At 46.9% G+C, this 26,002-nt stretch overlaps 2 protein-coding genes across 2 annotated transcripts in view; both read right to left on the bottom strand.

Moving 5' to 3' along the window:
• Window positions 1–6,235, bottom strand: part of LOC110298462 (scavenger receptor cysteine-rich domain-containing protein SCART1-like) — a 59,030-nt gene extending 52,795 nt beyond the window's left edge. The window contains exons 1-3 of the mRNA XM_021167727.1: window positions 6,172–6,235; window positions 5,331–5,657; window positions 4,519–4,827 (exon numbers count right to left, since the gene is read on the bottom strand). Of these exons, the coding sequence (XP_021023386.1) occupies window positions 4,519–4,827; window positions 5,331–5,657; window positions 6,172–6,235 (700 nt within the window). The remainder of the gene's footprint in view (window positions 1–4,518; window positions 4,828–5,330; window positions 5,658–6,171) is intronic.
• Window positions 6,236–16,434: 10,199 nt separating this feature from the next.
• Window positions 16,435–26,002, bottom strand: part of LOC110298463 (scavenger receptor cysteine-rich domain-containing protein SCART1-like) — an 83,324-nt gene continuing 73,756 nt past the window's right edge. Inside the window, exons 5-16 of the mRNA XM_021167729.2 lie at window positions 24,956–25,249; window positions 23,881–24,189; window positions 23,210–23,515; window positions 22,769–23,086; window positions 22,381–22,695; window positions 19,360–19,677; window positions 19,113–19,181; window positions 18,725–19,039; window positions 18,485–18,508; window positions 17,687–17,824; window positions 17,105–17,280; window positions 16,435–16,611 (exon numbers count right to left, since the gene is read on the bottom strand). Of these exons, the coding sequence (XP_021023388.1) occupies window positions 17,114–17,280; window positions 17,687–17,824; window positions 18,485–18,508; window positions 18,725–19,039; window positions 19,113–19,181; window positions 19,360–19,677; window positions 22,381–22,695; window positions 22,769–23,086; window positions 23,210–23,515; window positions 23,881–24,189; window positions 24,956–25,249 (2,573 nt within the window). The 3' untranslated portion in view covers window positions 16,435–16,611; window positions 17,105–17,113. The remainder of the gene's footprint in view (window positions 16,612–17,104; window positions 17,281–17,686; window positions 17,825–18,484; window positions 18,509–18,724; window positions 19,040–19,112; window positions 19,182–19,359; window positions 19,678–22,380; window positions 22,696–22,768; window positions 23,087–23,209; window positions 23,516–23,880; window positions 24,190–24,955; window positions 25,250–26,002) is intronic.

The raw sequence follows: 26,002 nt of genomic DNA, 5'->3' as shown, positions 1-26,002 counted from the left end.
GTGGGTAGGGAAGTGGGGGGCGCTATGGGGGACTTTTGGGATAGCATTGGAAATGTAATTGAGGAAAATATGTAATAAAAATATTAAAATCAAAAAAAAACTGATGTAAATAATTTATATGTTACCTTAGACTTCTAAGAGGCGACCAAGGACAACAGCAATGGCCTATATTGTTTGGGGAGTCACCTGGAGTACCCTGAGCCACTCAAAAAGAGGCTTCTGGTGCCTTGTATTGAGTTCTTATTAGTCTATGGCTCTTGTGGGAAGTATTGGCAACCCAGGTGATGTAACTTTCTTTGAGATATAATTCTAGGCAAATATAAGCTAATATGATGCTCTGAGGCTTTATCAAAGAACTTTAGTATTAACTATCCCTTGTCCCTCAATGTCTTTCTGTATCCTGCCCAGATGGGTATCAACTGTATCCTGTTATTCCCCCAGCAGCCCCACTCCCTACCACCACCTACGGTACCTCACACTTTCCTGGTTCCTGTGGTTAGTCCATGTTGCATTCTCACATCTGAAGTCTGGAAGCTAGGAACTCCAGATGAGGGAGAATGCATAGCATTTGTCTTTCTAGGTCTGGGTTACCTCTCTAATATGATCATTTCTAGATCCAGCCATTTGCCTGCAAATAACATAATTTTATTTTTCTTTACATCCAAGTAGTATTCCATTGTGTATACTTAATACACATATTCATCACCAATTTCATCTATTGAAGAACATTGAGGTTGCTCCCATTCCCTGGATCTTGTGGAAAGGATGGCAATGAACATCGATGAATAAGTATCTATAGAGTAGAATGTCAAGTCCTTTGAGCATATGCCAAAGTGTGATACAGCAGAGTCATTTCTTTTTAGCTTTTTGAGGATTCTCTGTACTGATTTCCATAGTGGTCACACCAATTTTCATTCCCACCAACAGTGTCTGGGGGTTCCTCTTTCTCCACAACCTCACCAGAATTTCCTGTCATTTATTTTGCTGATCTTAGCCATTCCAACTGGGGTAAGACAATTAGGAGTCACTCAAGATCTTCTGGCTTCAATGGACTTGGGAACATCCACTTGTCATGATCTGCCCTCCACAGCACACAGAGCTTGCCTCATAGGCTCAAGCCCCATTCCATAGTTGCTGCTGTCCTTTGTAGTCATCTACCCCCATGGTACTGGCATCTCTAAAAATTCTGGGGTCACCATAGCAACTGGACTGAATCTTCACCAGTAGACTATACTAGACTGTCTTTAGAGACTCTAGTCCTGCCACATGGTGCCAAGCCTCAACTACCTTCTATGACCCCTTAAATGATAATGTTCTCATACTGCCAAAATCAATACCACCTGAGGAGGCATTTACATATTACCAAGTCTAGAAGCCAGCATGATATGCAGCCTTTCCTCTTCCCTACTCCCAGACCACAGATTCTGTGTCCTGACCTTGAAGAAATACTCCCCAGAGATTTTGCCTCAAAGATGCTGGTCTCTTTTTATTGCAGCTAATTTCTCTACCCCATCTAACCAAAATCAATTGTCCTAATAAAGCAAGATTTCACTTTAATAATTCTGATCATTTGTAATCACAGCTGGTTCTTCAGGCCTAGCTGACCACAAATTCTTAATTCAAAATATTGCATCAATAGCCTGTCAGAGCCTTTGCTTATCTCTGAAATCTTCCAAGCCAGGCCTCCATTGTCTGTGTCTCTTTCAGCATCCCTGGCTTTCAAGCTCTCACCACAGCCTATTAAGCCCTGAGTACTCAATGACTTTCCTAGCCTCAAAATTCAAAGCCCTTCTATGAGCATCCCAAAAACAATATGAGCAGATCTGCCCCCCCACTCTCTTGTACCAATTCTTTATTCTAATATGGTTTGTACTGTTATGATAAAACATCATGACCAAAGGAAACTTAGAGGTGGGGGCTGATAGCTTACAGTCTATCATGAAAGGAAGTCAAGGCAGGAACTTGGAGGCAGGAACTGAAATACAGGATATGAAGGTACACCGCTTACTGACTTCCTCTCTACAGCTTCCTCAGCCTGCTTCCTTATACACCTCAGGACCACCTGACCAGAGGTGGCACTGCCCACAGTGGGCTAGACCCTCCCACATCAATGATTACTCAAGAAATGTCTCCACAAACTTGCCCACGAGGAGTCTTATGGGAGTATTTTCTCCATTGAGGTTCCTCTTCCCAAATGGCTCTAGCTATGTCAAGCTGAAGATAAAACTAGCCAGGACATGCTATAATGGGGCAACAATTAGATACCACAAGCTAACAAATGAAAAACCCAGCACCTGGAGTGGGATGCTTCTTCCAAAGTTGTTGGCCACTGAGGTTAACCTCCAGAGCTTGACAGCAAGACCCTATTGCTAAAGACACACTCGAATCAGAACATGAAGAAATCAAGTGGGTACTGACTTGGGAACTTCATCCCTACCTCCCAGCTTTCATTGTGCTGGAAGGTCCTACGCATGCTACTAGAACAGCAATCATCAATCCTACCCAGCTATAAGCACAGAGAGATATAAAAATGACAGGCCTGGCAAGATTTGAGCACAATAATGGTATGGATATTATGGGAGTCACTGACTACTTTCTAGTTGGATAGAAAGCCTACTGTACAAGATGAAACACGTACATGGTATCATTATAAGACCAAGAACCTATGGCTTGGCATATGACAGCATCTGTTTCATTTCCAATAAATTAAGTTTATCAAGAAAAAAAAATTGCACAAGATCTACATAGAGGGGAGTAGGCCTCATATCAAGGGCTTAGGACATGGTCTAGAATGATGACAACATCACCCAAAGAGTTCTGCAGATGCAATGCCGTCCCTGTCAAACCCTGAGCAGGTTCTTGGAAAGTTAGGAAGTTAATCCTAGCATTCTGGTAGAGATGAAGATTCCCGAAGGCCCACAACCATATGAGCAGCTAAAAACATGCTGCTTCATCTCAAAACTTAGAGCAGAGCTCCATGAACCACAGCACTGAGGCCAAACACAGAAACCAATGGAGCAGAAATAATAGTAAAGAAATCATCATACACACTTCTAATCATCACATTTCTTAAAGGGCTATGACCATTCGTGTAGAAAGAACAATGTTGTAATAGAGGTTCTGGAGAAACTGAATATCCATGAAGAAAGTGTGGATCAGGTCCTCCCCACACCAGAAACAAAGTGACTCAAGACCCATCAAAGCCCTGGATGGAGTGCTAGAGAACAGCAGAAAGCAGGCAGTGAAGCCACAGGGCTTCGGACTTGCGATGTCAGGTTTTAAATGTGACACCAGAGCAGAAGCACAAAGCAAAGACCACAGGTTGGGATGAAGCAGACTTGAAGCTGTGTGTACAGTAGGATCTCTTCACAGGGGAAGTAACACAAAGAATGGAGTTATGCATGTGTTAATGAGACTCTCACATGGCTCTCACATACAAATGTGCAGAACCATTGACACCACTCAAAACACACAGGCCACCTATTGCTGAAATCCATAACAGAACTGAGCAGAGATTTGTCCAAAGATGAACAAACCTAAAAGGCTAGAGATGGTGAGAAGGAGGCCAAGGAACCTATGAGTCAGGACATAGGTTCTGAGTTATTGGTCCAGCTGCCCATGGTCATCACAGTACAGACCCCAGCTCTCAGACCCTGACCACACCACATCACACACTGCCAGTCCATAACCTGACTCACTTTCCCCTGAAAAAAATTAGTGTAGCATCTTGGTCATGGCTACAGCAGTGTCCAGGATCTAATGAATAATATAAGATCGGTGATTTATTGCCACACATTGGAAAGCCTGCTTCTACCCAGGCACTGACTGAGTCCTAGACAAAGTGGAAACTCCCAGATGTGGATATACTACCACCACACACCAGCTCCTAGAAAACAATGTGAACTGTGAACAAACCAGGTCATACTGCAGATGGTGACACACACACCCCCAGGTCAGCCCTCACTTAACCTCCAGAAAACCCTGACAGGGGTGCTCACCACCCACCAGTCAGACCTCCTCCATGTGCCCTTTGGACAAATGCTGGACTGAAGCGACTGAGGTCAGCAAAGGCTCCATGCAGGCACTGGATGGTGTGACCTGACAGCCACTACTTAGTCCCCAGAAAGGAATGGTGTATGAGGATACAGAACCACATTAATCAGCCCTGACAGAGGACCAGAGAGTAAGTGCTGGGGTCTATGGATCAATCACCTTGACCCCCTGTTCTGTCCTCCCTTAAGCCTTAGATGCCACATGGATACTGAACACAAACACTCCTAGTCACTTGGCTTCTAGGGAATCACAGCCATCTGTATCCTAGACAGGATAATGAGCACAACTTTCAGGGGTTTCCCAAAGTTTCCCAAAACTACCTCTTGGTGGCAAAGTGAATTGTTTTTAACTATGAATCTGGGGTAAGGGTTCTATTGACACTACCGTGGAGCGGATATCACAGACTTCTCTCTTCGTATCCATATACACAATATGAAGACTAAAATCCTCAGTGGGTGCTCCTACCTGTGCATACAATCTGGGTGTAGGTCAGAAGGTCACATTGCTCCAGGACGTTCACATTGATCAGGCATTGTAAAATGTTGGTCTCTGTTCCCTGGCATGTAAGGTACTTCTGCTCCTGGTTCCCGTTAGTTCCATCGTGGGCTCTGGACCATTGCAGAGCAGTGCCACATTCCAACTGTCTGCATACAACGCCAGCCTCCTTCTCATGCAAGTCACATCTCAGGGCAAAATTGGAAGCCCCAGTGGCCTGTGCAGTCCCAGCACAAGGACTGCCACCATCAACTAGCCCCATTTGTAGTGTGGTACCACCTGGTGGAATAGAAGAGAAACTGAGTCTTGGTATCCTGTTCCTAGAGCAAACACAGGGATAGACACTGACTACCCCACCCTGAGTCATTGTCCAAGGTGCTCCTGGAGGTGTTCCCACCCTTTGCTGTTTTTCTAAGGTAAAAAATCCCATCCTTCCAGGGGAAATGGGCCAGGACTCCTGCCTCCTACACCTGTAGCTTACTCCTTGGCTGGAGTCTTACACATACTGAGAATGGGAACGTTTTCTCTAGTAGTCACTATTAACAAGGGAAGTAGCCAACTTTTGAAAACTTAAAGATATTATTTAAAGTTACTGGGAAAGTGTCTATAGAAGATGAAAACCCAGCTCTCTTAAGACTCCAGGCATAATGTATGTTCATACAGGCCAGACCCTTCCCTGGGCAAATGCCTTAATACTTCCACGACCAAGACAGAGAAAGAAGGAAGGAAGGAAGTCAGTCAGTCTCAGGGAATAAGGAGCTCAGGGTCTCCATCTAACCTACCAGAGCAGATAATCACAGCCACACACTGGCATTTGCAGCCACTGATGGTCCCCCAGGACCCCAGACGGCACTCCAAGAAGGTGGATTCATTGCCATGGCACTGGGCATCATATAGCCAAGGTTGCCTCATCTCTTCAGGTGTCAAAACATACCGGGGCATAGACTTCACAGAGCCACAGCCGAGCTCTCTGCAGATCACTGAGGCCTCCTGCATGCCCAGGCCGTCTGCACACATAAGGCCCCACTGTCCATCATTCCGCAAGCGTACTTGGCCTTCACATTTATTATCACCGCCCAGGAAATTCACGAAGTTCTCAAGAGCCAGATCTTCAGGAATAAAGACAAAGCAAAACAACAGCAACAATAAACATAGGGATAACATTCTGTATTTTATTTGGAATGCTTCATAATTAGACAGCTCATCTTCAGCTGGGCATGGTGCCACATGCCTTTAATCCCAGGATTCAGGAGATAGAGGCAGTTGAATCTGAGTTCGAAGCCAGCCTGGTCTACAGAGCAAGTTCCAGGACAACCAGTGCTACACAGAGTGTCAAGAAAACAGAGGAGGAGAAGCAGGAGCTGGAGGAAGAAAGCTCATCTTCACTACTCGTCCTAACCCCTCCTTTTTTTTTTTTTTTCAGATTTCTCGATCGTAAATACTCTGCATTGTTACAGATTCCAAATGGTTGCTTTGATGACATCAACGTTAGCAGAAGGAAACACACATTCAAAGTAAAGGCATCAGATATCATCAGCACTGTGCCATCCCTGAGCAGTCACCTATGTACTATATACCTGTGTCCCTGACACCCAAGGTCTTCACACAGCAGCACGCACTCACCAGGAAGGAGAGTCCAGCAGGCCAGCAGCAGTAGAGGCCAAAGTCTGAGAGAAGAGAATGCCATAACCAGTCTCCTTTGTAACTACAGTTCCCCAGGCTGATGGCCTCAGAACAGGTACCTGTCTCTGCCTTCAGGAAGAAAGTGAACTCCAACTCAGGGTGACAATATTCTGGAGCCAGAGCCCTTCAGCCCCATAGGCTCCTCCCCCATATGAGAGCTGTCATCTCTCACCCAAAGCAAGCACTCACCCACCGAGCCAGAGCCCAGACAGTGCCAACACATTGAAGCTTCCTGCAGCTGGTGCCCAAAGCAGTACCAGCTGTGTGGAGAGCAAGGAGTCTCCTCCCAGAAAGGCCTAGATGGCTGTAGCTGTCAAGGTCAATGTCAGAAAAGACATTAAAGGCCTTCTGCCTCAAACAGAAAATCTGGCTAAAGAACAGAATTCTTCCAAGATCTTTGTTATCAATAGACAGAGCTAGCAATTTTTTAAACATTTTTAATTAGGTATTTTCCTCATTTACATTTCCAATGCTATCCCAAAAGTCCCCCATACCCTCCCCCCTACTCCCCTACCCACCCACTCCCACTTCTTGGCCCTGGCGTTCCCCTGTACTGAGGCATATAAAGTTTGCACAACCAATGGGCCACTCTTTCCACTGATGGCCGACTAGGCCATCTTCTGATACATAATGCAGCTAGAGACACGAGCTCCAGGGGGGTACTGGTTAGTTCATATTGTTGTTCCACCTATAGGGTTGCAGACCCCTTTAGCTCCTTGGGTACTTTCTCTAGCTCCTCCATTGGGGGGCCCTGTGATCCATCCAATAGCTGACTGTGAGCATCCACTTCTGTGTTTGCCAGGCCCCGGCATAGTCTCACAAGAGACAGCTATATCAGGGTCCTTTCAGCAAAATCTTGCTAGTGTATGCAATGGTGTCAGCATTTGGAGGCTGATTTTGGGATGGATCCCCGGATGTGGCAGTCTCTAGATGGTCCATCCTTTTGTCTCAGATCCAAACTTTGTCTCTGTAACTCCTTCCATGGATGTTTTGTTCCCAATTCTAAGAAGGGGCAAGAAAGACTCATGCTCCACTACATTCATAGCAGCCTTATTTATAATAGCCAGAGTTAGCAATTTAATCCCAGTATTTTCAACATGTTTGCCCTTGGTCCAGTCATAGAAGGAGTGTACATCTCCCTGAGGAGACAGGCCTGACTACTTGGCCTCACATGCTAGTTCCCATTACCAGGTAATAGACAAACTAAAGAATGTGTAGACAAGAGAACATAAAGTCATCACGGTTCAAGTGTCTACTTATTGATAAGCCTTTATGAGTAGCTGATTGTCAAATGGAAAATATGCACTGCATACTGGCCAACTTTGTTCATCCGGCTCAAGTCTGCATTATGGCAAACCAAGTTCTCAATGAATCTGCACCACACAATTTCAAGAGTTTATTTATAAGAGGCAGAGTGTGGGATAATTTTTAGTTTCTTTCTATGCCTTGTCTACCTACATAGATTCGTTTTTCTTTGTATTCTTCTCTCATATATTACATCCCATCCATAGTTTCCCCTCCCCTCCCTCAACTTCTCCCAGTGCCCCCACCTCTGTCTTCCCCAGACCCACTCCATTTCCATTCAGAAAAAAAGAAAAAAAAAGCTGGTCAGATTCTAAAATGAGCATCAGTTGTGTAAACAAAATAGTCTCAATAAATAAAAACATATACCCACAACAAAATTACAAGGTCCAGAAGAAAATAAAAATTCAAATACCCTTAATGTAAAATTATTAAGAATGACAAGGTGGAGGAGGAGCTCACCAGGCCACACCCCTACCTGAGGTTGATTGATGGTTGATTGATGGTTGATCACTGCTGGGAGAAGGATTGGTTTTTCTCTTGGTAGGTACAGCCACTGAGAGGTTGTTCATACTCCAGTTGAGAGCCTCGATCTATGGACATAGTGGCAGCCCTAACTACACTCAAGGAGTTAAAGTAAAATAAAAGAAAGCATGAAATTAAGAGAGAGGCACTTGAGAAAGTCTGGAGGATGTTGGAGGGGCAGAAAGTGGATATGACCAAAATATATTGTATACATATATGAATTTCTCAAATAATAAATAATTTGTCTTGAAAAAATGACACTGTGGCAGATGTTTAATAACATCATGTTTTCAAAAAATTCACAATGTTCATACCATACTGTTGAGTGAAAAACAGTTGAATACACAGCTGCATAATATAAGCTCAAAAGATGCACATATACCTATATAGTTCAGAATTGTTGAATGTAGAATCTAAAAATCTAAAAATCTGCAAATCTCATAGTGTGTTGTATATGACATACTGAATACATATACTATAGATGTGGATTGTGTGTGTTTGAATGTAAAATGGCCAAAATGTATATTGTTATACTACATAGAGCCTTTGTGATTACTAATAAAAGCAGTAATTGTTTTCTTCTGGTTTGTTGAGCTGATACCAACTCACACAAGTTGTCCTCTGGCCCCTCCATATGTACCCAAGACGTGTGCAAACACATACAAAAATAAATAAATTTTTAAAAAGAGAAAGAACAAATATTCTGCGAAGGCCCTTCCCATTTTAGACTTTAACCAGAGTCCTGGAATGGTGGAGTCTCCCAGGAGTCAACGCAGGTAACCTTAGCCGGAATGTCCAAGAATGGGGAGATGGAAAGTAAAGAGACTATGTCCAGGAGCCAGACAGGACCCCCGGTGAAGGGATGGGGACACCAACCTACATGCAAACTTTTGACTCAAAATCAATCCTGTCTAAAAGAAATGCAGGTACAAAGATAAAGCATAGACTGAAGGGATGGCCTTTCAGTGGCTGGCCCATTTTGAGACCAATCTCATGGGCAGGCACTAATCTCTTACATTATTTTTTTTCTTTAATTTTATCTGTAAATCATTTTTTACACTGCGTATTCCATTCCCCGCCCCTCCACATCCACCTTCCAACTGCTCCTCCCCACCCCCACCCCATCTCCACATGAATGTCCCCACCCCCCATCCCACCTGACCTCTAAACTCCCTGGGGCCTCCAGTCTCTTAAGGGTTAGGTGCATTATCTCTGAATGAACACAGACCCAGAAGTCCTCTACTGTATTGTGTTGGGGGCCTCATATCAGCTGGTGTATACTGCCTGTTTGGTGGTCCAGTGTTTGAGAGATCTCAGAGGTCCAGATTAATTGAGACTGCTGGTTCTCCTACAGAATCACCCTTCTCCTCAGCTTCTTTCAGCCTTCCCTAATTCAACAACAGGGGTCAGCTGCTTCTGTCCATTGGTTAGGTGCAAATAACTGCATCTGACTCTTTCAGCTGTGTTTTGGGTCTTTCAGAGGGCAGTCATGATAGATCCCTTTTTGTGACTGTTCCATAGCCTCAGTAATAGGGTCAGGCCCTGGGACCTCCCCTTGAGCTGGATCCCACTTTGGGACTGTCACTGGACCTTCTTTTCTTCAGGCTCCTCTACATGTCTATCCCTGTAATTCTTTCAGACAGGAACAATTATGGGTCAGAGGTGTGACTGTGGGATGGCAACCCCACAAATGTCCTGTCTTCCCGCTGGAGGTGGGCTCCACAAATTCCCTCTCCCCACTGTTGGGCACATCATCAAAGGTCCCTCCTTATGAGTCCTGGGAGTCTCTCACCTCCCAGGTCTCTGGTGCATTCTGGGGGGTCCCCCAACCCCCTATTTCCTGAAGTTGCCTGTTTGCATTCTTTCAGCTGGCCCTCGGGGCTTCAGTCTTTTTCCCTCACCCAATATCAAATCAGGTTCCCCTCTACCCCCCACTGCCCCACCACTCCATCCACATTCCCTCCCAAGTCCCTCCCTCCCCACTTGTGATTGTTTTCTTCTCTCTCCCAAGTGACACTGAGGCATCCTCACTTGGGCACTTCAGCTTGTTGAGCCTTTTGAATTCTGTGGACTGTTTCTTGTGTATTCTATATGGGTTTTTTTCTTTTTTCTTTTTTTAGCTAATATCCACTTATTAGTGAGTGCATACCATGCATGTCCTTGTGATAGCCAGAAGCTGGAAACAACCTAGATGTCCCATGACAGAAGAATGGATACAGAAAATGTGGTTCATTTACACAATGGAATACTACTCAGCTATTAAGAATGAGGACATCCTGACTTTTGCAGGCAAATGGATGGAACTAGAAAATCTCTTACATTATTAATGATGCTGTGTTGTGGTGGCAGTCAAGAGCCTAGCACAGCAGCCTTCTGAAAGGCTCTACCCAGCAGCTGACTGAGACAGACACAGATGTCCACAAACACTGGCTGGAGGTTGGGGACCCCTTTGGAAGAGTTGGGCGAAGGATTGGAGTTCCTCAAGGAGATAGCAACCCCACAGGAAGACTGACAGTGTCAAGTAACGTGGGCACCTGTGAGCTCCCAGAGACTGAGCTGCCAACCAGAGAGCCTGGTCCGAGGTCTCCCTGAAACATATGTAGCAGAGGGATGCTATGTCTGGCCTCAGTGAGAGAGGATGTGCCTAATCCTCCAGAAACTTATCTCATTGGGGTGGGGGGATACAGGAGACTGCCCTCTCAGATGCAAAGGGGAGGAGGGATTGGAAGAGGAACTCTGTGAGGGGGGATGTGGAAGGGGGCAGCATTTGGGATGTAAATAAATAAATAAATAGACACACCCTCCTAAAATGACTTTAAACAAGTAATGATTTCTTTTTGTTATTTGGATTTTATTTTTATTTATTTGTGCCCTACTGGAGAGAATCTTGTATGCTAGGCAAGTGCTGAGCCACCAAACTGCAACTCTAACACCAAGTGATATGTTGACATCTGAATCTTGGTCAACTTTATCTGACAGTTTAGCACCACTGTGGTAGGGCAAGACAGCACAGAGGTTCCTCCATCTTGTATTCTTGTCAAGGCCATTTTAGGTTTAGCTAGAATTTGAACTTCTTGATGATAACTCCATGGAAAATTATCCAATTCTATTCTATGGACCTGAGATCAAGATGCCCCAGCTAAGTTATCTTGGCTTCTATTAAATTGTCTGTCTATACAAACTTCCTCCTCCAACTGGCTGCTTGTTTTAGCTTCTGTTAAGCTGCTTGCTGTGTAAAATCGAGATACCAGGATGTAGTTTTGCCTTTAAAAATTCTTACTCTAAACACTCAATGCTACACTTAAGTCCCAAATACCTGAGTGTGGTCCCAGCCAGCAAAAAAAAAAAAAAAAAAAAAACAAAAAACAAAAAAAAAAAAACACCTGAATAGGCTATAAGACAAAAAGTAAAAGAGGGGAACTTTTGGGATAGCGTTGGAAATGTAAATGAAATAAATACCTAATAAAAAATTTTAAAAATGAAAAAAAAAAGTAAAAGAAAAAATAAAAAACAAGAATGGCAACAGCAGCACAAGTGTGACACTACACTGGGACACTCTGAGCACACCCTGGTACCAGCATGAGTTTACCCGGATGTCAACCACCATGAAGATGCAGTGCAGATGTAGTAATAGAGGGGTTGCCTCATTAAATCCATGATCACAATAGCCCTCAGGCTTGCTGTCCTCACCTTTTGCCCAAACCATACATACTTAAATCAGGCCCCAGAAAATAAGTCTCCCCTACAAGGACTTTTACCAGTTTACTCCACCAAGTATAAATAGAATTTCTCACGTGTTGAAGAAACAACTGAAAGGCATTTTCATAGTTTCCAGCTTTATTGGTGCAGGAGTTGGAGACGGTGCTATTAGGGGTTCTCAGGGGGGGGTTCTAGAGCATTCAGCAAAGACCGTGAGTTGGCATGGGAAAGGAAAGAGAGGGAAGGAAAGTGAGCCCACAGCCAGGAGGCCAGGGTGCAGCTAGAGGGGACACAAGGCAGTCAAGAGCCAGACATTCTCGCCCCTGGGAAGCCTCAATGGGCTCCGAGGCTTTGTTTGCAACTTTTTGAATTGATTCTTCATGGGTTTCACATAATGAACCCCAGTCCCACTCGTCTCCCCATCCCCTTGGATCTACCCCCTACCCTTGCAACCTCTCCCGTAAAAGGAAAATTTAAAAGCAGACAAACAAAAGAAAAAAAAAAGCATAGAAAACATTTCATTGTGGAAGCTGTAGTATGTCACAGTATGCCGCACAGGATACCCCTCATCCACACATCCTCACTTACAAATGGTCTGGTTCAAGATCTCTGGCTTCTTGCACACCATCAGATTTGATCCTCACCAAGACTCCTCCAGGTTATCCTGTTGTTACCCTCGTGGAGATCCTGCAGCTTTGGATCAGCAGCACTGGCCCTTTAATGCACTCCAACAGTTTACAGATGGTGTAGATTTTGTGGGCCAACTCAAAACCCTGTATCTAGGCATGGGTGGTAGCTGAGTTGGTCAGCCTACTGGCTCTTCCACATTGACATCACCAGGGCCAGCTCCACTGTGTTGTCCAGAGGAGGTGCAGGGCCCACTCACTCAAGGGCTGCAGCCAACAAGGGGCAGAGCCAGTTCTCCCACTCTCATGACTTTGGAAGCAGCTCTCTTGACTGCTGAATGTGGTGAGGGGCAAAGGGTGGCTTTGAGGTTGGTGAGAGGTTGGATGCTGCAGCCAGTGAGGGGTGGGGTCAATTCTGCACAGGTTTCCCAGGGAGAGTAGGGTAATGGAGAGGGTATATGGAAGTATGTATTCCCACAGGGGTTCATCTATCAAGAAGGTCAGACACAGTGGCCATTAGTAGATAGGCAATGGATGGAGGTGGACATGGTAGTGTGATCACAGGCTGCTTTGACATCACCTCTAAACTAGTGCCGCATCAGGGCAGACAATTGGCAGGGTCAGTTTTCCCATGCTCACACCATCAGGGCCTGGCTTATTCACACTCCTGCCACCAGGGCCAGCTCTACTGTGCTGCCTGGGTGAGGTGCAGGGCTTGCTCTCCCGAGTGCTGCAGTTGGTGAGAGGTTGGGTGCTGCAGCCAGTGAGGGGTGGGGTCAGCTCTGCACAGCCCTTGGTCCCAGACAGCTGCCCAGATCAGGGACATCTGTATGGTCTCTAATGGTAATATGAGCCACATTGATACTGATCCCTGCTGCTGCATAACCTTGGGCCCAGACATGGCCCACAGTGGCAACAAGGGCTGGGACCTCACCATGGCCTCAGATGGCAGGGCTGGCTATTCCTCTTCACCCTCATGTCTCCAGTTCCATCTCTCTTCATAGTGTTCAAACTGTTCCACTTCTCTTTCTCTCCCATCTGTCTACCACATAAGTGCATACTATAATGGCTCCTGCTGTGGGTGGGCCATGTGACTGATGAGTTCTCTGGGGGATCTCTGCCCATACCACATGGCATGATGGCAGGCAGTCCTCTGTGTATCTACAGCCTGCCACGCGGCAGCAGGCAGGTCTTGGAGCATCTTTCCCTGTTCCTGCCATGTGTAATAGCCGGGGGCAGGTCTCTCAACTCTGTGGCTTTTAGCTGAGCTGCACTCCATCCTCATTGTTCTAACATCATATTGAGAAGAGCTCAGTAGTCAAAAAAAAGCAGGCTTTTACACAAACTTTATATGCCCCAGTACAGGGGAACGCCAGGGCCAAAAAAATGGGAATGGGTGGGTAGGGAAGGGGGGGGTATGGGGGACTTTTGGGATAGCATTGGAAATGTAATTGAGGAAAATACGTAATAAAAAAATATTTAAAAAAAAAAGAATCACCCTAAAAAAAAAAAAGCAGGCTTTTTGTCACATGAACTGGGAGGACTCAACTTACTCCATTTTAGAACAGGCAGCCATGTTAGGCCTTAAGCTTCAGTTTCCCAAGGAAGCAGGCAAGGCTTCTTGGGGAAACAAAAACAAAAACAAAACTAACAACAAAACAATGGGCAGTTAAGAGAGAGATAGCCAGATCAAGGTCGAGACAGTTCCTAGAATTTCTCTAAGGCCTGACCAAAAAATTGGTAAAGTGAATATAGAGATCAATTAAATACGCACTAATGCAACTGTTGCTTACCTAGCCAATCATATTTAAAATGACATAATTAGCCAGGCAGAGGTGGCACAGGCCTTTTATCCCAACACTTGGGAGGCAGAGCCAGGCAGATTTCTGAGTTCTAGGCTAGCCTGTTCTACAGAGTGAGTTCCAGGACAGCCAGGGCTACACAGAGAAACCCTGTCTCAAAAAAAAACAAAAAGCCACCAAACCCAGACACTATTGCATATGCCAGCAAGATTTTGTTGAAAGGACCCTGATATAGCTGTCTCGTGCCAGTGCCTGGCAAATACAGAAGTGGATGCTCACAGTCATCTATTGGATGGAACACAGGGCTAGAGGAGCTAGAGAAAGTACCCAAGGAGCTGAAGGGGTCTACAACCCTATAGGTGGGACAACAATATGAACTAACCAGTACCCCCAGAGCTTGTGTCTCTAGTTGCTTATGTAGCAGAAGATGGCCTAGTCAACCATCATTGGGAAGAGAGGCCCCTTGGTCTTGCAAACTTTATATGCCCCAGTACAGGGGAACGCCAGGGCCAAAAAGTGGGAGTGGGTGGGTAGGGGAGCAGGGCAGGGGGAGGGTATAGGGAACTTTTGGGGTAGCATTTGGAATATAAATAAAGAAAATATCTAATAAAAATATATAAAAAACAAAGCAAACAAACAAACAAAAAGACCTAACCATCCCTAAAATTCCCCTCACTATGCTTAAAAGGAGCCTTTGAGCTCATCTGGCAATCACCATTTTGGATGAATGGCTGCATCCTGGTTATTTCTACAGAATAAACACTATTTACTTTTGCACACTATTTGAGTCTGAGGTCTTCCTTTAGCAATTCTTGGACCCTTACAAACAATCCTGTGAACTATTAGAATGTCCCCTGAATCTGAGCTATCCCAAATTTCCTGAGATCAAAACCAGTATTTTTTTTTATATTTTTCCCACTATGTGGGTCCAAAATCTACCAGGATTCCAGGGGCTGACTCTACCGTGACAACACGAGAGATGAGAGAGCTCACACCAGGAGGTTCTACTTTCTGCTCTAATGGAACAGTAGGACACTAGAAGACATTAGTGTTCATAAGAACCTCTTGAGGTTCTATTCTTATCACATGATAGATCCTAACACACATGAGCAGACTACAGGAAACAGGAAAGCAGACACAAGAAAGCAGGTTCCCAGGGAGAGTAGGGTAATGGAGAGAGTATATGGAAGTATGTATTCCCACGGGGGTTCATCTGTTGAGAAGGTCAGACACAGTGGCCATTAGTAGATAGGCAATGAATGGAGGTGGACATGGTAGTGTGATCACAGGCTGCTTTGGTGAGAAAAGGGGCCTGAGATTGGACTGGATTTAGAGGATGTTGTCCTAATAAAGGTGGACAGTGTTATTACTGAGGGTGTGGTCACATACATTTTTGGTCTTACTGTTATTGTATAACAATTTCTTTTGAAATTGAAACATCCTGTCCTGCAGGGAAGTTCCTTAAGTAGGAAGGTCAATTCAAAACAACTTCAGGAAGTCCCTGAAACTGATCAGATTCATTAGCCCCCCCCCCCCACCAGAGTAAGCAATAGTAGCTGAGAGTCCCTCTCAGAGGAGTGAAGCTGATCTGCGCAGAACACCATCACACCAAACCTGCCTGGAAAAAGCAGAAACCAGGAGCTGCCTGGAAGAGGTTTAGGTCAACTGAGGCACTCTCTAACCTGTTGAGCTACCTACAAGCTGTGCAGGGTGCTCCAGGTTTGTGAGCTGTCACCCATGCTGGGATGGGCTTTGGTGAAGCAGCTGTCTTTGAGTCATTTCTGCTTCTGTAAGTAACCCTTTACCCATATTCCTGTAAGTAGCCTCAGTAAAACTCACTGGTTCACCACGTTGGACTTTGGTGGTGTCTGTACTTTGTTTTAGCGTGAGGTCCCTATCTGAGGTGAGTAGGCGCATGTGTTGCGTTCCCCCCCCCCCCAGTAAGTTTTGCCACACAACGTCTCCAGAGTGTACTAAGCTCAAGACAGAACGGATATGAGAGCTATAGAGTAGTGTGCCCTGACCCCTCACAGAAGGAAGACAGGCATGCCTTCAGGTGACAATAGAGTCAAGGCCATGCTTCACTGGGAGGCCAGCTCCCTCTCAAGAGAACTGTGGGAATGGTGGGTAAGAATCCTGTAAAGCACCCAGAACAAAGGACAATGCTCAAAGGTCATGAGGGGCGGGGGGGGGGGGGGGAGCCCAAATTTGTATGAGAGCCATGGCAGAATCTGGTAACAGACTGACAATTGAACTGTGAATTCAAAGTTTAATAACATTTACTTAATAAAAGAGGGCTAGTCCTTAGTCTCCCAGGAATAGGACAGTCTTGTGACCCCTAAGGTCAGCAAAGACATCAGGTATCAGGACAGGAACTACCATAGTCTTCCTTCCCCACCTCAGCACTGAGCTGCAAAGACTCCCGACTGCCTGTTTAGGAGAAGAAACACTCACTGTAATTATCAAACCTTTCACAGGCCTCACCCACTCTAGATTTTCTACTGAAAATCAAAGCCACAAAGGGATTGACTGTAGGGATTAGGTGACGAGACAATGACTCAGGTGACAGTTTGCTACTCACATCATCCACCTCTCCTCCCTCACTGTCTACCCAGAGTCCCTCCTACAGCCACCATCAGCAAGGTTATAAAAGGGCATAGTGTGCAGCTCATAAAGGAGCCAAGGGAACAGCAAGGACTCCCCTGACCTTGTGCCTATTCAGTTGAGGACTCTAAAGACTAGCCTTGAAAGGATGGAGACATAGCCCAGTGTCCAGGACCAGTGTAAGAGCAGGGGTCAGCGTTACTAATAAGTAGCTGTTCAGTCCTTTAAATGCAAGCACAGCCACCATCAGGAAGCAATGAAGCAGGCGTATGATGGATCTCTGGGCACAAAGGGACATAGCTACCAAGCTCAGACGTGCCTATTCTACTCGTCATTCTCTGTGGGCTGATCCTCAGGCTCTTCAGCATCATCATAGCCCTCTTCCAGCATCAGTAACCTGGATACTGTGTTCTCCTCCTTCTTTGGCACAGGGTCAACTTCAATGTCCTCATAGATACCCTCTGACTGTAGATGCCCCAACATGCCAGCACCTGTGGAGGCCATCCAAGAATTTTCCTGAACAAGCATTGCTCTAGTTTCAGCCCACCCTCCTGGGACCTGCAGCCTCCTGTGTATGGTGTAACTGCTCACCGAAATCAACCCCTTACTCAAAGGTCTGGCATCCCACCGCAAGATGTCACAAGAAACATGGAGAAGTCCTGGGTGTGCAGAATGTCATATCTAGCCAACTCAGTAGCATAGAGAAAAAGATCCCAGTATCCTCTAGACCACACGTTAGGGTTCCCCAGAATCTAACTCAGCAGTGGCTTCCAGAGGCCTACCAGAAATGCAGGGCAATGCCAAGAACAAGATATGCCTGCTGGGGTCAGGATCTCATAGAACATCCCCAATTTCCTATCACACTTCCCCTGAAAACCATACCAGTACATGCCATACCCGTGCTAGCATCTCTGATGTGGCACCACTGAGCAATCATAACCAGGAAGACAATGCCCAGAAGGCAGCCAAGCACCAAGCAGGCAATCTCCGACAGGTTCCAGACCTCGGCAACCGATGCGGGGGTCAGAGAAGGAGCTGTAGGGCATAGAGACGGCTGTGCCTTCACTGTATGGAATAATCAGACCCAAGGCTTAAATGATCTCAGCCTTGCAGAAAGGGGTTGAGGCACCGAGGACAGCTGGATCTCCAGAATACCTGAGCTCAGGCTGCTGCTCATGGGAAATAGTCTAAAGGTTTATAGGGCAAACTACCCAAAAAGGAGACCCCCCCAGATGCCCCGTCCCAGATTAGAGGAAGTAAGAAAGCCCATGTAGGTGGCTATGTAGATGCCATTGGGAAATATAATAGGAATGTTCAAGAGTGAGGAGCCAGGCAGGGAATGGGGGAAAGATAAAAGACACAGATGTGAGCACAGGGCAGGGCTTGGGGTCCTGCACTGGGGGAAAAAAAATCCAAGACAACACAGTATACCAAAGCTAACAACATAGTCCCCAAATTAAAGGCCCTAAAAAGTGATGGCTGGTGACCTCTGGCACCCCTCCGTTTCCCACTTGGCAGGCACAGGGGAAGGAAGAAGAAGTTTCCATCACAGAATGATGAGACAGCCTAGATCTGATACTGGTGGTGTGACCATCATAGCACGGGTTTCCAAAGCGAGCCAGTCAGGATTGAGCTCCACTGCCAGCCCTCTGGCTGATGGAGGCAAGGAGGCTGGATTGAGAAAGAGACACTTACACAATGCAGTAGTCGTCGAGACACCTGCAAGAGAAATATGAGATGGGAAGACCTCAGCAGAACAGATGTGCCCACACCTGAAAGGTGCCAGCTTAGCGTGGGTCACATAGGGTCGTCAGGAGCTCCCAGTGGAACCTGACATCTCAGGGCCCAGTGCCTACTTATGAGCCTGAGCATAAAGGGCAGTTGAAGAAATCAATGTAGCAGCCCTGTCCCTGCTTCTCCCTGCCGCCAACTCACCCGCACAGCGAACACCCGCATCCTCCTTGTGCGTGCAGTCTCCATGTCCCCAGGGCTCAGCCTGGCAGGCCTCCAGGGTCACCTCACTGCCAAGGCACTCGACCTCATCCAGCCACACAGGCCCCACACCAGGGCCAAAGGAGGCCTCTCCTAAAGCAGCCAAGGCCTGGCCGCAGCCCAGTTGCCGGCACACAACCTCGGCATCCACCAGGTCCCAGGAGTCGTCACACACTGTGCCCCACGAGCCTGCGTGCCAGAGCTCCACACGCCCGGAACAGCCATCCTCACCCCCAAGCACACGCAGAACACTGTTCTCTGGAAAGGAAGCAGAGGTCACTGTGGTGCCCCTCTGAATGGGCAGGTAGGCAGGAGGCTTGTAGCTGCATACCTAGGCAGCCAAATGGAGAAGAGCAGTTTGGGGTCTGTGCAGGGTCCTGGAGAGCTATCTGTGGTGGTCCTATAAAAAAAAAAAAAACACAGTCATTGGTGTTAAATGCCCTGTGGTGCTCGAGATGGAAATGGTAACATACTGGTGGCCTCCAGCCATGAAGTTCAGTGGCAGGCAGGTGCTTTTGGTGGCTTGTCAGAACACAGAAACTTTTACTGGGGTCCACCCTTGGGCTTTCAGCACCCACCTTCACAGTTAATCCAGACCTCCTCCTCCTGGGTGCAGGAGTGCGGGTTCCATGGGGCAGAAGGGCATTGCCACAGGGTGGCATTGTGTAGATTTCGACACTTGATATTATCCACCCAGGAGATTCCCAGGCCAGCCCCAGAAGAAGGCCTGTTCTCCAGCCAGCCCTGGTCCCCACATCCCAGCTGTCTGCAGATGATGCTCAAGGAGATGTCTCTGAGTGCATTGCTGCACACAGCACCCCAGGACCCATTGTAGAGCACGTCCAGCCATCCAACGCAGCCACTAGTGCCACCTCGAAGCCTCAGAGCCACAGATTCTGTAGAAAAGGCACAGGGAGACCCTCCTTCAGGCTCCTCTGACAGGCTCAGAAGGAACGGGCCAACCCAAGAATCTCACAGACAGATAATGCCATTTGACCCAGTTATACCCTGGCATCACTTGCACGTGGGTTTTTCTTGTTTCCAGCAACTGTGGAAAGCAGAAAAGAGGTTCCTTGGAAGTCTAAAAGTAGGGCCATACAACCAGCAGTCCCACCCCTGGGTTCTCTTACAGTTTGAATATAAATGCCACCAATGAGATTATTGAGAGCTTTGTTCCCAGGTTGTGGCAGTACTAGGGGAGATTCTAGAGACTTTAAGTGGTGGTCCTGAATAGATGAAGTAGATAATGAGGGTGGGCCCTTGTCCACATCTGTGTGCTTTCTGGCCACTGTGAGTGTTTTTGCTTTCTTCTACCTAAACATTACCCAGAAACCAACCATTTACTGAAGGCTCTGAAACCATGAACCTACATCACTCTGTCCTCCTTTTCAAATGTTCTAAGTATTTTGTCACAGTAGTTAAAAAATATATATGACTTATAACACCACCAAGGAAAGTTAAATCTGTGAGTCAAGGAGAGATCCATGCTCTGGATTACAGCATGATTGACAAGAGCCAGGACATGGAAATGACAGATGTGTCCAGTGACAGATGAATACAGATGTTTTGTGTAGATTCAAATATGGATAACATATAGACAAGCACAACAGAAACTGGGAGAGAAAAGAATATTTCCAGCCTTCTAAAAGGATAGCTAGGGGTTGCAGAGATGGCTCAGAAGTTAAGACTTTTGTTGCTCTCATAAGGAGCCAAGGTTCAGTTCCCAGGACTCATTTGGTGGCTCGCAACTGCCCATAACTCTAGTGTGGGCCTCCCAGGCCCCAAGGTACATACATGGTGCACATACATGCATGAAGACACTCACATATATACATACAATGAAAATGAAAAAGGAAATCCTGTGATTCATAACATCATAAGTAATCCTGAAGGAAATGATGTTAACTGAAATAAGCTAGGCACAAATATATTACACAACCTCCCTTATGTATGTTTTAAGTCAAGTCCATTGAAATAAAATAAAATAATGGTCAGGAGGTGAAGATGTGTGCCTTTCCTACAAATTTCATAGATTGAATCCTTGAAAAACAACTTTCTCTTGACAACATGTCTCAGTTGAACATTCTATCCTGGGCTTGGTTCCAGGTAAACACTTTAGTGAAATGTCTTATGGGTGTTTGTTTGTTTGTTTGTTTGTTTGTTTGTTTGTTTGTTTGTTTGGATGCAGTCTGTGTTGATGCCTGTACTTGTCTTGGCGGCTGTAATTACTGGCGTGCAACACCAGGTCCAACTCAGATTCTTTCTCTAACTTGGGAAAGTTAAGACAGGTCATTTAATAAATTTAAGGTCATTTTAATCAGTAAGCATGTGTACACGCCGACTGTCTCTTTAATATCTTATGATTGTTTGCCTATTTCTTTTCCCTTCTTTCTCTTATTCATCCCTGTGCTTTCTTAGTAAGAGCTAACAGGCTAATATTGGTGAGCAGATACACATTTGCACAAAGACAGATCTCACAGTCTAAAGAGCAGGAAAATCTGCTATGGCAGCCAGAAATTCCTGGTGCTTCTCCTGAGAACAATAACAAAATACTAAACTCAAGATTGATGTCCCCAGACATAATCTCATCAACACAATAGCCTCAAGGATGTTCTGGAGAGAGGAAAAAAAAATGTGTTCTCTAGTACACAATAAGACAAAATCAGGCTGGGCAGTGGTGGCGCACGCCTTTAATCCCAGCACTTGGGAGGCAGAGGCAGGTGGATTTCTGAGTTCGAGGCCAGCCTGGTCTACAAAGTGAGTTCCAGGACAGCCAGGGCTACACAGAGAAACCGTGTCTCAAACAAACAAACAAACAAAATAAAACAAAACAAAACAAACAAACAAACAAAAAGACAAAGTCAAAATTGAGAATTGGAGATATCTGTTGGATATGGTGGCACATGACTTTAACTCCAGCAACCAGGAAGCAGAAGCAGGGCAAGAGGGTTCCTGTGAGTTCAAGACCAGCTTGGTCTACACAGAGAGTTCCAACACAGCCAGGATGACAAAGAAAGACATAGACTTAAAAAAAATGGAGTTGTCTCAGCTGTTTTCATTTTTTAGCTATTGTAGATGGAGTGACTATGAACATTGCCAAGAAGGTATCCCTGTAGCAAAATACTGGTTCCTTTGGGTATACACCCAAGGAATAGTATTGCTAACTCATATGGTAGATACATGTTTAGCATCTTGAGAATCCTCTACCCTGATTAGGTGTCCTTCAGCTGGCTGTGGATACTGAAAGCTCATTGCATATGCACTGTGGATTCTATCAGCTGTAAAGGAAAATGAAATAATGAAATCAATAACCGGAACTGGAAATGCTTTGCTGAGTGAAACTCAAACCCAGAAAGGCAAAGGTCATATGTTTTTTCTTTATGGATCGCAGCTCCAAATCTTTAGATTAGAATATATAACCTGAAGTAACCAAAAGCCAGGAGGGTAGAAAGGTGCGCAAGTGTGTGTGTGTATGTGTGTATGTGTGTGTTTACACGGAGTAGGAATGCAGGAAGAGTTCTCTCTTGAGCTAGAAAGGTAACCATGGATGCTAATCCATGCATTTGATACTCCGCTGCTAGTCCAGAGGTGGCACCCACCTGAGCAGAACACTCCAGCATCCTCCTTGTGTCTGCAGTCATGTTGGCCCCAGCTTCCTGACTGGCACTTCCACAACGAAGACTCATTTCCCAAGCAGTGCAGCTCATCCATCCAGATGTGCCCAGTCCCCGCCCCAAAGTGAGCATTCCGGGGAGCACTGAGGGCGTGGCCACAGTCCAGCTGCCTACAGACCACTTGTGCATCCTGAAGGTCCCAGGCATCATCACACACAGTGCCCCAGGAGCCCTGATAGAATACTTCCACACGCCCAGCACATCGACCTGGGCCCGCAGCCAGCCTCACGCGTAGGCTCCCTGCAGAGAGACCAGGTCACACCTAACTGGATATCACGAGGGAGGCTGGGGGGAGTGGAAGCTGCCCACTCACCGGAGCACACCACTCCTGCGTCACGCAAGGTCCCAGCAGGCACCAGCAGGGACGTAGAAACATTGCAATGCACCAGGCGAGTCTCAGAGCCCAGGCAGCGCACCTGGCTCAGCCCCACAGGGACTCTCCTGAAAATAGGAGCTGGAGCATCATAGGCTCGCTGTGCCTCTCCACACCCTAGCTGCCGGCACACCACGCTGGCGCCATGCAGGTCCCAGGCGTCATCCAATACGCGGCCCCATGAACCATCCAGGGAAATCTCTACGCGGCCATCACAGTAGCTCTGTCCATCTCTCAGCCGCAGGATGTCTTGGAGTCCTGGCAGGAACAGACTCAAGAGGAAGAAGACTACCACATGGGACAACCCCACCCACTCTCAGCCACTGCCCACCACCTCTACTGACCTTCCTCTCCATGATCCTACTGCTCCTTGTTACTCACCTGAACAGATGGTAGAAGCTGTATTTCCCAGGACACAACCGTGGGCCCCCAGGGTGCTTGCTGCACAGTGAAGCAAATGAGGCTCTGTCCCCACACAATGAAATACGTCTGACCAGATGGGGGCATCCCCATCACCAAAATGTCCTCCTGGAGGTACGGATACTGCATTGCCACAGTTGAGTTGGTGACAGAGAACCATGGCATCTGCTAGGTCCCAGTTGGCAGCACAGACGGGTGCCCAGGTCCCTTGCACTTGGAGTTCCACACGGCCTTCACAGTCACGGCTGCCATTGACCAGCCGGAACTCTGCAGAAGAGGCCATGTCAAAACTGCCCCATCCCAGAGGCCCAGCTCATAACTCTACTTCTTGGATAGTTTTCTTCTGTGTGTAACGTGATAAAGCCCTTCTTCCTGCAGATCCTCACCCACCTGATTATCAACAGCCTGCTTCTGCCCGACCACAGAGGAGCCAAAGCAGGCTACAAATCCCTTTGCAATCTGCATCCTGTCCATCCCTTTTCTCCTACCTGAACCAGTATAATCAAGTTTATCAGGAATATGGCCATTCTCCTGGCCCCTATGGGCACTGCTTAAACCATCTAATGTGGGTCATAGAAGGAGGTATTCAAAACAGGCAAGGACTTTGCCTGCAGACGCTGCACGGTACTCACCTGAGCAGGTGAGTGCAGCATCCTGCTTGTGGCCACAGTGGTGACCAGGCTCCCGGGGGCAGTGGAATAGCAGCGATTCATTCCCCACACAGCGGAAGGCTTCTAGCCACACAGGTCCTGAGCCCTGGCCAAACTGAGCACCCCCAAGTGTAGACACAGCTATACCACACCCTAACTCCCGGCACACCACATGGGCTGTGGGCAAGTCCAGATCAGCATGGCAGATGGTACCCCAGGTCAGTCCCCGAAGAACCTCCAGGCGTCCAGCACAGGAATGTTCTCCACCCACTAGCCGGGCCTCCACGTGTCCTGTGAGGGTAGACATCTCTTCAGACAGGAGGCCAGTGCTCTTGGGACAGTAGTGCTGAGCTATCTGTCATCTTACACAAGAGTCTGCAGGCAAGGAACTTCCTCTGCCCAAGCAGTGTTTGGACACCAGCAGAAACTGGCAACCAGAGGTCAGGGTTCAGAGGCCAGGGTCAGAGGTCAGGGGTCAGACTCACTCGTTCTGCCACTCACACTTGTCCCAACTTCTGCCAGTCTGAGACAGTAGCACCCACACCCTTAGAGGCAATATCCAGCCTCCGAGGCCATATGAGTAACCTTTTGTGGGCACCATGATGGGTGGCACCTCTTACTTAGAACACAGTCAAGCAACTTTGATAGCCAGTATTCCCTCGTGTCTCATGTGTACTGTAGGACTAGGAGAAACTGGTACGTAACCCTCACCAACATGAATTGGCCGTGAAGCAAACACAGATGAAACACCTTAGATCCATACTGTCAGGACTCCCTTCCCAAAGGTCTAAACTAGGGCATCACACTGGCCCAACCCCACCCTGTTGAAGTGATACATCAGACCTGGTCACACTGTCATCTGCCAGCTCACGGGTGGTGCCAGAGCTTTCAATGAATAGTTCAAAACTATGATTTTCCTTCAGGTTCCCAACCTAATCTGTTTCTAAGGCAGCATACTGTTTGAGAACCATCCATGAGAGCCATGTCCCACTGATGTGCTCTTTGGTACCCAGGCATCATTCTGGGTGTCCCTGGCATCACAGGATGGCAAGCTTACCTGAGCAGATGACTTCTGCATCCAGCAGCAGGTTGCAGCCACCACGTAGCTTGTTGTTGAGTCTGCAGTTGCGGATGGTGGGCTCGGTGCCCTTGCAGGTCATGTACTTACTGACGCCCACATCTTGACGGGGGGCCTGGAGTGCATGGCCACACTCCAGCTCACGGCAAAACACTGTGGCCTCCTCCACATGCAGGCCACAGAGGCGGTCCACCCCATTCACATTCATGATCTCAGGGAGTCCTGCACAGGGACTGTGGCCCTTCACCAGCCGGATCTCCAGGAAGGTGCCATCTAGGAAGCACAAGCCCAAGTTACAGAAGGTGAGGACCTATCAGTCACACAGCCACGTGGAATCTGCACTTGCCTGAACGATAGACCTGTCTGTGTAGTGATGCTCATCTTCCCTAGCCACATACTATAGGCCCAGAAGCCTACAAGGAATGACAACTGAAACTAGTCTACCCTTCTCCAAGAAGTCAGGCCTAGGCCTGACTTGGCCATCTTCAGGGAACCAGGACCTGGTATCAGTCAGGCTTCACTAAGACTAGTGTCTATGGTTACCCTCTTAAAAGTCTAAATCAAATATTAAAGTTTTGTTTTTATCATCTTTAATTTTGTGTGTGTGTGTGTGTGTGTGTGTGTGTGTGTGTGTGTGTGTGTATGTGCTTGTATATAGGCATGATCCAAGTGCTTGTGGATAGCAGAGGCACTGGATTCCTTAGAGCTGGGTTTCCAGGGAGTTGTTGGATGCTCTATGTGGATGCTGGGATTCAAATGTGGGTCCTCTTCAAGAACAGTGCTTGCTCTTAACTGCTAAGCCATCTACCCATCCCCTAAAACATTTTGTTTTGTTTTGTTTTGTTTTTCTCGGTGTAGCCCTGCTGTCCTGAAACTCACTCTGTAGACCAAGTTGACCTCAAAATCAGAGATCCACCTGCCTCTGCCTCTGCCTCTGCCTCTGCCTCTGCCTCCTCTGCCTCTGCCTCTGCCTCTCTGCCTCTGCCTCTGCCTCTGCCTCCTGCCTCTGCCTCTGCCTCTGCCTCT

The sequence above is a fragment of the Mus caroli genome, chromosome 7, assembly GCF_900094665.2.
Source record: "Mus caroli chromosome 7, CAROLI_EIJ_v1.1, whole genome shotgun sequence".
Lineage (NCBI taxonomy): Eukaryota > Metazoa > Chordata > Mammalia > Rodentia > Muridae > Mus > Mus caroli.
Note: the sequence above shows the minus strand (reverse complement) of the source record. Positions and strands in the feature narration are given on the sequence as shown.